Source organism: Drosophila sechellia, chromosome 2L (assembly GCF_004382195.2).
Source record: "Drosophila sechellia strain sech25 chromosome 2L, ASM438219v1, whole genome shotgun sequence".
Taxonomy (NCBI): domain Eukaryota; kingdom Metazoa; phylum Arthropoda; class Insecta; order Diptera; family Drosophilidae; genus Drosophila; species Drosophila sechellia.
The window spans coordinates 21,710,700-21,722,345 of record NC_045949.1 but is presented as its reverse complement, the minus strand read 5'-3'; the positions used below and the strand labels follow the sequence as shown (position 1 = coordinate 21,722,345).

The following is an 11,646-nucleotide window of genomic DNA, read 5'->3' as shown; positions in this document are numbered from 1 at the left end:
ACGTCCGCCACCCAAGACTTACAAAACCAAAACTTGGTCGTAGGAAAGAGCCGAACCAGACTATCTTGAATACGGGCCAGGACTGAAAGCTCACAGTGTATGGCATTCACTACGTTGGGTGTTACTACGTCTCTTACTAAATCCAGTAATGTCTCCCAATCAGTAAAATCAATTTGATGACGTGTCTTAGTACCAAATACTATAAATAGTCGTTTATTCGGCACGGATGCTTCCTCCAATACGATTTGATTCTGGCAACAGTTCAATGGCTTTTCCGTGGCTTCAATGACAAATGTTGAGGATTCTTCACTGTGAATAGTGGCTCGATCTGACTCTGATGAGCTCTGCAAAGCGTTAATATTTTGTCGCGACACAGCGTCCTCAACGCAATTTTCTTTCCCCGGTTTATACATGACCTTTGCACCGCTCTCTTCGATTCGGGCTTTCCAACGCATAATTTTTGAATTTGGGTTCATGTCAGAGACCGCAAATATAAGGGGCTGATGGTCCGTAAATATGTTTATGTCGTTTTTGCCATAGAGGTAGTGTCGGAGACAGTCCTAGGCCCAAATGATTGCCAATAACTCCCTTTCATTTATGCATAATTTAATTCCCTTTCCTTTAGCGTTCGGGATATCATTGTGTGGACGCCGAAAAATGAATATATGTACTCCATCCTTTAAATAATTTCACAATCCCTTTATTCGCCTTTTCCCTTTAAGCACACGCCACCGACTGCCGCGTCTCGCGTATTCCTCTTTTCTTATGCTCTCTGAAGTGTGTATGCGTTTGTCAGTGAGCTAGGTATACATTCTTATCTCTTAATGCTAGCTTATAAGTAAGAGCGAGATAACAACAATATTCTTATTCCTAACGGGCATATGATCGTATGCTTCTCTCTGCCACTATGGGCTTCATACCTAAGACTATGCTACTACATGGTACAGTGGGCCTTATGAGTGCTCATCCTACCACAACTCGGCCGTCCTGACTAGCTGATCCCCTGATCATGGTTTACATTGATTGCTTAGTTGTATGATGAATTCTTTTACCTTATTTATACATATGTACATACTATATTAATCTGTTATTATATTATTATTATTGTTTAATTGTGTCTTCGTTTATTTTTCTTGTTGCCTATCCAATGCTTAATATTTTGGATGCTCCAGACACCTTGGTATGGGTTACGAGATATCTGAAAACCTTCTACGTCTTTTAACAAGAATCTGTCGTTTTGGAATCAATTTTCTAGAGATGCCTGCTATACTGTCGAAATTTTTAACATCACATAATCTCCTTTTTTGTATTCTGATGGTTGTCTGGCGGTCTTGTCATAATGTGTTTTATTATACGCTTGAGCCTTTTTTTGATTATTTTCAACTTCATTTCTAATTTTTACCAAATCCCTATCTTCTTCAGTATTTTCTAATTCCTCTAGTTTTTCTTTTAATTCGTCTACTATTTTTCCTCTTTGCTCTAAACCAAAAAGAACTCTGCTTGGAGTTTGTTTGATGCTGCGGTGCTGTGTATTATTTAAGACGTGCTCAACTTTATCTATTACTGTGTCCCAATATATGCCTTTCTCTGGTTGTACCAGTTTCGCTATCATTGGACCTAGGCTTCTATTGACTCTTTCAACCTGTCCGTTTGCTTGGGGTGAACCAGTCGCAATCTTCATGTGCTTAACATCGAACTCTAACATAAAGTCATCAAATTCCTTGGATGTAAAACAACTTCCCCTATCTGAAATGATGCATTTAGGCTTGCTGTATGCTCTAAAATAGTCCTTCAGGGCTGTAATGACTTCCTTTGTATTAGTGGTCTTTGTGGCGTATAAACGTACGAACTTCGTAAAACCATCGATGACAACAAAAATATGTTTTTTGGATCTGCCTGAGTCGACTGGGCCGTAATGATCGATAAGTATTAGTTCAAACGGTTTGCTGCCCTTCGGAATGCAGTGCAGAAATCCTTCCTTGCCTGTCTTAGGGGAGAACGCAACACATTTTAAACAATTTTCAATATGGCTCAAAAATTTGTCCTTGGCATTGGGAAACCTATAAGATTTAGAAATAACATCTAACATTTTGTCTCTACCTATGTGTCCGATCTCATTGTGATATTTATATAGAATATGATGTTCCATGTCTGTGGGAACATAAAATAAAAGTCTGCCGTCGTTACATTTTCTATAAATTATTCCGTTTCTCATTTCGAACAACTTATGTTCATTTTTTTCCAGCAGTTTCTTGATTTCTTGAACTTTTTGATCCTTGCCTTGGCAGATTACTAAATTGTCTTCAAACGTATTTGATTCCACTATCAAAATATTCGTGCATCTACTAAGAGCATCAACATGCTGCATCCTTTTACCCTCTCTATGTATGAGCTCATAATCGTAGTTCTGGAGCTCTATTCGCGGATTAAGTTCAATCTTGTTAAGCGTCAAAGTAAGAGAATTACAATCAGTTATAATTTTAGAGCGTTTTCCGTACAAATATATTCTAAATCTTCGCAGTGCGTGAATAATTGCCATTGTTTCCAATTCGAAAGTGTGATATTTTGCCTCAGCGACGGTTGTTCGCTTTGAAAAATAAAATATTGGGTGTAATTTTCCATCCTCTTTTTTTTGACATAACACCGCACCGAAACCAAGAGCGCTTGCATCACAGTGCAGTTCTATTTCGTCTTTGAAATTATAAATTGCTAAGACCGGTGCCTGCACCAGCAAATTTAAATTTTTCATCTTTTCTCAAAAGGTCATATAAAGGTTTCGCTAATGTTGAAAAATCTTTTATAAATCTACGGAACTATGAACATAAGCCCAGAAAACTTTGAACGGCTTCTATTTTGTCTGGAACTGGAAAATGCTGTATGGCATCTATTCCTTTGTCATCAGCCCTAATGCCTTCACCATTTATAATGAATCCTAAATATTTAATATTTGTCTGAAGGAACTCACATTTATCCATTCGTAATTCCAATTTATTTTGAGCTAATCTGATAAACACTTCCTTTAAGGTTTCTAAATGCTCCTCCGAGTTCTTGCTAGCAATCATGATGTCGTCCATGTATACAATTACTTTGTTATCCCTTATAAGATCCTCGAAAATTTTGTTTACAAACCTTTGGAACACCGCCGATGCAGTTTTTAGGCCCATTGGCATTCTGAGAAATTCGAATTGCCCTAACGGTGTAACAAATGAGGTGTATTTAACTGATTCCTTATTAACGAATACATGAAAATAACCGTTTTTTAAATCAAGCTTCGAAAAAACTTTTTTGTTGACTAGCTTGTCTAAAAGGTCATCGATAAGCGGTATCGGATAATTGTCTTTAATTAAAACTTTGTTCAGTTTTCTAAAGTTTATACATAGCCGTATGTCTCCTGTTTTCTTTTTGACTAAAACAATTGGTGAAGCATATTCTGATTCACTAGGTTGAATAATTCCCTCTTTTAAATAGTCATCTAATAGTTTTTGTAATTTTTCATTTTCTGAGTAGGCAAGTCTTCTTGGGGCGCAGCTAAATGGTTTTGACGTTTCTAAACAAAGTTTTATTTCGCATTTGACTAAAGGCTCGGTAGGCTTATTAACGCTTAAGTAGTTGCGTTTAATAATCTCCTTTAACTGACTGTTTAAGGCTTGGTTATTGTTTTCGCCGCATATGAAGTTCATTTGTTCATCCTCTAAGTGATCAATGCTACAAATTTCTCTAACAGCTTCTTCATAACTGGGCACAACCGCAGCATAAAGTCCGGAATCCTTCGTGAAGTTGGCTAAAGGCATAACTGTTTCGATGACCGTTTTGCTACCTGCTTCGTTAACAGTTTGACTAACTATACTACTCGCTTCGTTGGCTGTTTTACTAACTGTCTTATTAACTGTTTCATTATCCATTTGACTAACTGTTTCATCAACCTCTTCGTTAACTGTCTCACTAACTGTTTTGCTAACTGTCTCACTAACTGTTTCACTAACTTTTTCACTAACTGTTTCGCTAACTGTCTCACTAACTGTTTCACTAACTGTTTCACTAACTGTTTCACTAACTGTTTCACTAACTAATTCACTAACTGTTTCACTAACTAATTCACTAACAATAGAACTGACTGTTTTACTATTTGCTTTTCTATATCTTTTACTATCGATTGGGTTGACCGTTATCCTTCCCAAGGCGTCTGGATCCAGTTTCAACTGGCACGCTTCCATGAAATTTCGTCCAAGAACTACATTATGACTCATAGACTCGTCTGGGACCACGTACAAATAAAAATAACATTTAACTTTTTCTTTTATAATGTAACATAAGATTTTTCCATGTATTGTCAGTTGGCTTTTATTCAGCCCGAAATAGGTTTCTGAAGCGGATTCTAAATTAATTTCCTTGGATACATTGCTTAACTTTATAAATGATATTGGACTCCCTGTGTCTATGAGGCATTCTGTAGTTAAAGGGATTTTATAGCTATTGTGAAAAAAATCTTGACAAGTCTTACATAATTGTTGATATTGGCGCTCTTGCGCTCCGGGCATTGTCCGACGAAGTGTCCAAATGCCCCACAGGCATAGCAGGATCCGGGCTCCCTTGGCTTGAGACACTCCCTGGCGAAGTGCCCTTTGGAGTTGCACTTGGCACAACGTAAGTCCTTATTGGCTGCACCTCCTCCAGTAAGGCGCTGTGATGAACTGCTCCCTGTTTTGTGCTTCGGCAGACGGACTTCCGAGAAAGCCCGCAGAATTTGCATCGGCTCGGAGAAACACTGTATGCGCGCCTGGTTGCGCAACCCTGGTGCTGGGATTCCTTCAATGATGTTTTCCAGGAGCTCCTCTAGATCGATGTTGATGTCGTTGGCCAGCATCACCTTGTCCTCGAAGGAAACAGCAAATTTCTCATCCGGATGCCATTCGCGTTTTTGAAATGCGTTCCTCAGTTCCCCTTTTGACATCTTGACCTCGAATGTCAAGATTAACTGTTCGCACAGCTGGTCGGTTGATTCTAGGATGCGTGTGGCGCTTGCGTGCAGACAGCGCTGTGCGTTTCCTTTTAGTTTGGCAATTAGCAGCATGTGCATGCATCCGTCGTCCAAATTGTAAGTCTTTCCGATGTTCTGAAACTGCGTGACCCAATTGCGCGCACATAAGCTGCCGGCAAACTCCATCGTTACCTCTTTTGCCAAGGCAAGCGATGTTGCAGGAGATTCCAGAAGCTTGTTTACATTTCGACTCTGGTGCTGAACAACACTACCAGCGGTTTCTTTTCCAACACTGGTATGTCCCATATCGATGTTATCGGTGGCGATAGTCACCTTGGTGCTGTTAAAATTGGCGTCGGTGCTGTTAGCGCATATGTTAACATTGCCGTGGTTTCCGCTGCTGTTGTTCTCGATGACGTCATTGATCTGACGAGCATGAGCAGACTTGCTCTTGTTCGCGTCGTCGATATCCGCTTGGATCCTCTGCAGCACAGCCATGTTTGCCTCTATCTCCTCTGCTGCTGATCCGTTATTTGGCGGTGAATCGCCACGCGTTTCTGGGGAAATGGCCTGCAGACGCACTATTCCGCTTTTGTGCCGGAAGTCTGGCGTCCAAGAGCTTCCAACCACTTCTTTAGTTGGAGCACTGAGAATTGATTCCATTTAGTGTCAGGCATAATGACCACTTCTGATGTTGTGGACGCCGAAAAATGAATATATGTACTCCATCCTTTAAATAATTTCACAATCCCTTTATTCGACTTTTCCCTTTAAGCACACGCCACCGACTGCCGCGTCTCGCGTATTCCTCTTTTCTTATGCTCTCTGAAGTGTGTATGCGTTTGTGAGTGAGTTAGGTATACATTCTTATCTCTTAATGCTAGCTTATAAGAGTGAGATAACAACAATATTCTTATTCCTAACTGGGATATGATCGTATGCTTCTCTCTGCCACTATGGGCTTCATACCTAAGACTATGCTACTACATGGTACAGTGGGCCTTATGAGTGTTCATCCTACCACAATTGTTATTGGCCTGTTTCCCTGAGACAGTACTGCACCTATGCCAAAGGATGACGCATCAGTCGTCAAATCAAATGGTCGCGTAAAATCAGGATAATGAAAAATAACGTCCTCTGATGCTTGTCAAATGCTCTAAGCTGAGACTTATCAAAACTGACCGGAATGCCTTTTGAACGGTATTTGCTGACCCTGCCGCTTTCACCTTTCAGAATACTCGTCAAAGGTATAGCTATTGATGCGAAATCCCAGAACGATCTCAGCTCAACCAAATTGCTGTGCTGTTTAAAATCCTTGATGGCCTGGACCTTGTCCTGGCTTGTCCTAATACCCTCCTTTGTGACAACCAAACCAAGGAAGTCAACACTTTCTTTAAAAAATTTTGACTTTTGCCTAGACACTCGCATATTGGCCTTATGGAGGCTCTCTAAAACCTGTCCGATATGAACAATGTGGGACTCTTCCTTTTCTGAAAAAACAATAACGTCATCCACATAAACGTAACAGATTTTTCCTATCTTATCCCGTAGTACATCATCTATGGCCCTCTGAAAGATGCTTGAGGCATTCTTCAGCAAGAACGGTAGGCGGCAGAACTCATATTTGCCTCCGTTGACGGAATATGATGTCTTTTCTCGGTCCAATTCTGCAAGTTCAATCTGGTGGTATCCGGACTTAAGGTCGAGAGTGGTGAAAAATTTTGATCTCCCGAGATTCGACAGTATCATATTTATGCTCGACATCGGGTATCTATCGGCAATAGTTTTTAAATTTAACTTCCTGAAATCGACTACTAAGCGTTTATTGGGAGATCCCGCAGCGTCAGTGCCTTTTTTACCTACAACCCATATGGGGTCATTGTAGGGAGACCTGGATGGCCGAATAATGCCATTTCTGAGTAGATCTTTAATCTCCCGATTCACGAAATCGGAAGCACCAATAGGAAACGGGTACAATTTCGAATAAACTGGCTCATTGTCCTCTGTTCGAATGGTCGCTACGACATTTGTGTTGAATGGTAACTTCTTATTGGGATCATCAAAGGCTCTCGAGTTTTTATACATCATGTGCTGAAAATCTTCCTGAGCTTTTGGGGGCACGACAGTATCCTCAATCTTCGTAAAGTTAACTTGAGCGCATTTTTGAAAGTGTAGATCTTCACGTCCTCCATTAAACTTGACAGAATTGCCCTTGAGGTCAATTGTCGCACCTACCTGAGCTTAAAGGTCAAGGCCAACTATTCCATCAAATGTTTTAAGTCCGGGTAATAGGAAGAAATGGCTCTTTACACCAAACAGATCAAGCTCACATTTGCGTTCTATTTTTTCAAAGCCATGAAGTGACTTAACAATAAAAGGTGAGTCGACGGGAACTGAAGTCGGCAATCCTATCTCTTTCTTGATGTAGCTTTTAGAGGCTCCCGTATCCACTAGAAATTTTCGTTGCTCCCCCGCTACTGTTCGCTGGACGAACGGAAGCAGGGATGAACCCCTAAAAAATGTACGATATCGCTTTCATAGTCTGTTTCCTCTTCACCGTCTATGTCATCCACCGCATCGTTAGCAATCTGATGATACTGATCCTCCTTTTGATCATTCCTATCTTCAAACAGATGGTTAACCCTTAACAGCAATAACGTACACTGCAATCTCAGGAGCAGATATTGTTGAAGCGGTAAACTTATTTTTGACTTCCTCCAACTTCTTTTCAAAATCTTCTCTCTGCACATTTAATGCAGCCGATACCGCTACATTTATGACTGCCTGTAGTTGTTGTTGATCCATATTGTATGTCTTCTTTCTTATACGTTCGGCCTCGTCGGTTAAAGCGAGTTTACTCAGTTGATCAACCAACTCTTCAGACTCTGTCTCGCTCATACAACCGCCGTCAAGGTTTTTGGCAGTCCCGCACAGATAATGCAAACAAGTGCAGAATACAAGGGAAAGGTCAGAAAAAATTGATCGCTAGCCAAACTAGGCGCTAAGCTAAGCGCTTATCTATTCACCGTATTCTTGCACGTGTCTTAGATTTTACTATCAGGAAAAAAACCCCCGGGACCGAGAGATATGCATGCAACTAGTCGTCCGCTGAAAACTGTACCTTCTATGCAAAGTAGAAACTACTCAATTTGCAATTACTTTAAATTAGTGCCAACACTCTTTCCAAAATAAATGTCTTAACTGAGATTTAACATTTAATTGCATTATTTTGTTACATTTCTTTTTAATTTCTTTTGGCAATTCATAAAAAGGGGTTTCACTCACATGAATCTATGATAGTTTTCCTTCTTCCTTTTCGGGTTTTGTTCTTGCGTTTGTCTCCTTCTCCTCTGTCCAGGACAGTTCGTCCTAGATTGCCAACTCAAATAGGTTTTATTTAGCTCGTGCCTTCCAGATTATGTGATCTTGTCGGGGTCGTCGACTGGTTGGTAGATATGATTTAAAGATGGACGCGGCAAGGTAGTTGCCCGCGAACTCCTCCGCCTGCACCGTTGTTGCAAGGGGATGTCAACGTGGCACGTTGCTGCTCACGTAGTTGCTGAAGTGTGTTGCGGCGAGTTGCTGCCCACAACACAGTCACCTCGTTGACGCCTCTGTAGCTGCGGTGTGGTGCAGAGTGCGGATCGGGATCAGGTGGTGTCCACGATCGGTGAATATAGCTGAAGTGACCAACTGGAATAAGTCGGTAGCAGGGTCGTAGCTCCGACTTGATATTCCCGGCAGGTATTTTACGATAACGTCACTTTATTTCGGGTGTCAGATCAGAACTAAATAATACAAAGAGAGAAAGCTTAAGAATAGCCTATCTCGCGCAGATCACGGCCGCCGACCAGCATCCGAAGTATAGCTTCGTGTGTCGTTCGTCGTCACACGCAGCTTTTCCTGATGTTACTTGTTAACTTGTACATATGTTATATCGTTATTTGGTGTCCCCTCCCGACTTATCGCTGATCGAGGTCATTGTTTTCCTAGTTCAGCATTCCGTGATTTCTGCTCAGCACAGAAAATGGATTTATATTTAATTGCCACAGGTGCTAGTCGTGCCCATGCAATGGCCAAGTGGAGGGAGTCATGAGTACTCTAAAGTCCATGCTGACCGCAGCTTAAACTGACACAGGATCTTGGCAGGATTCTTAAGATTCAGATCGCCCTTAATAGTACACCCAATAGAGTTACTAAAGTCAGTTCATTAGAGATACTTATTGGCAAAGAAGCAAGGCCATTTGGTCTTACACCTGTTTTAAATTAAGAAAATATTGTCAATGTTGGCTCAGTTAGAAAAATGGCAAAACGTAACATGTAAAAGAATGCCAAAATTGATAAAGCTAGATTCTATAAAAATAAAGCTTCTATTGTAGGACACAAGGTAGGAGACCGTGTTTTGCTTAAATATGAAGAGCGTCATCATACCAAACTAGATCCTAAGTTTAAAGGTCCATTTGTAGTGGCCGAAGTATTACCAGGAGATCGAAATAAATTCAATGCATTAAATAACAACCGAACTTATAAATATTCTCAGGAATATTTGCGATGTATGCCTGAGAAGAGGATTACCACAGTCTTTAAAGATGAATGTGCAGAAGATGCCAGTGATCAAGACAGTGAGGGCTGTGATCTTGAAATTGACTAAGAATTCGTAAACCTCCGGACCTATTCTAAATGCGACTTTCTCTACCTCATGGGTGCCCGAGTTTTGTGGTTCGCCATTTTATTAAGTTTAAATTTAAGTTTGTGTGTGAAGAAGATAAAATTATGATTGATTGATTGAAAGTTTTTGGTAATCCGGATCTCATGGCTTAATTGTAATAAATGAAATTTTTTAAATATTAGTATTGGTTTGTTTTAAAGTAATAAAGAATGAAAATAACTTTATGATTTGAAAAAAAGGGTTATGATAAATTAAAACCGATGATCGATATTAAGGGATTGCTGGCACACGAGGACGTGTGATAGGTCAGGAAGGCCGTGTCTCAGATCATTTAAATTTAACAACAATTCTAGCAATTGCGTGTTTCTGCTTGGCACGCGCCACCGTTAGTGTTTCTGCCGAACGTAGTCCGGTCGCGGGTAGGAGCGGGTGGAAGTAGATGTCTGCACGAATAGCGGGAAGCTTACAGAAAAATTGAGTGTGCATTAGTATTGGTGTATGCGGACTAGAATATGTCTCCAAAATGTGTTGGTATTGCGTGTAGAGTTATGAACTACTCATAATTCTGATTTTGTGAAAAGAGATTGAGTCAGTGAGTTTTTGATCATTACGCATAACAGACATGCCTCGCTAACGCGCAAGAAAACGTTGCGCAGACAATAGCGAGAGTAGTGAAGAGGAAGAAGGGCATCCTGAACACTCTTCGACATATTCAACACCTTTTAGTTTGAACTTCTTCCGGTGAGTTTATCCAGTACAATCGCCCCCGCGCCAAGCACTCTCATGTGAGATACCGATGGTTTCTTGCCCGACCACACCTCGTACTGCGTCACTGCAGGCAAGGTTGACGTCTCAGATCGATTTCGCAGATAGGCAGCCGTGTTAATAGCCTCTGCCCAAAACATCTCATCAACAGACGCATAAACTAGCATGCTCCGCTAGTTCTCCACCATCACATACCTTCCTTCTTTCGCCTTCTTCGAGTAATTTGACTTTGTATGCTACCGCATACAATTTGCCATAATTCAGTATGTATCAAAACGCTTTTCCATGGCGAACATTCCCGAATTCATTTTGAGCATCCCTTGTCCAGAAAGTCCAGAATAATCGCGCAGAATAATTCACTTTCACAAGATTTGCTAAAAACACTTGTTTTTCACACACCGAGTCTAGCAATACATATATATATATACAATATATATCTACCGACGAATTATTCAATTTCACACACACTCTTTTTTACACGTTTCTTGGGCCCATAACCTGTTCGAGGTCAATTTATAAGGAAATGTAAGAATCTTTATTTGATATATAGTATATGTATTATAACTTCATTCGACTACGGATTACGACTTAAGGATCAACTACACAGAAGCGAAGTTCTAGTCAGGGGTTGCCAGACGTAATTTAAAAGGGGACATGCAGCGTTTCCAGTAATATTAATATTATTTTCCCATTTGGAAAGATTTCAAAATAAAATCTAGTTTACTAATGACTTTTTAAAAATTTTCCCGATAGATACACAAGGATAAAACTTGTTGAAAAGAGTAGAACATATAGAATTAAGCAACACCGATACAATAGTCTATAATTTCTTGATCAGGATCACTAGCCGAAACGGTTTGACAATGTCTGCCCATGTGAACGGTACGCTGTTAAACGTTGTTTAAAGTTCTCCGTCAGAACTTTACTTTATTTCGGGAACTCAACAATACATTTTCTCTTGTTGTTGCTTAAAGTTTGCATTACAAATTCTAAAGAGGTATCGTGCACGTTGATACTACGCCTATGAATGTAAGCTTTGGTACCACTAATTGCTAATTTGCACAATAAATTCATAAATATACTCACTGGCCGAGTCGATTTGGCCTTGTCCGTCTGTATGCCCGTCCGTATGAACGTCGAGATTATAGAAAATATAAAAGCTAGTTGAGATTTGCATGAAGATTCCGGAGCCACAAACGCAGTGAAAGAGTGTTTTTAAATGTTGTTACGCCCA

At 40.3% G+C, this 11,646-nt stretch overlaps 1 protein-coding gene across 1 annotated transcript; it reads right to left on the bottom strand.

The window, feature by feature from the left end:
* Positions 1–4,289: 4,289 nt before the first annotated feature.
* Positions 4,290–5,660, bottom strand: LOC116803549. Its single transcript, XM_032727325.1, has 2 exons — positions 4,502–5,660; positions 4,290–4,447 (listed from the first exon to the last, which is right to left on the bottom strand). Exons 1-2 carry the CDS (start codon positions 5,639–5,641, stop codon positions 4,436–4,438), a joined length of 1,152 nt encoding a protein of 383 aa, XP_032583216.1. The 5' UTR covers positions 5,642–5,660; the 3' UTR covers positions 4,290–4,435.
* Positions 5,661–11,646: the final 5,986 nt, after the last annotated feature.

Excerpts from the sequence above, each read along its gene's own strand:
- LOC116803549 (XM_032727325.1), bottom strand. The coding sequence starts at position 5,641 with ATGGAATCAATTCTCAGTGCTCCAACTAAAGAAGTGGTTGGAAGCTCT.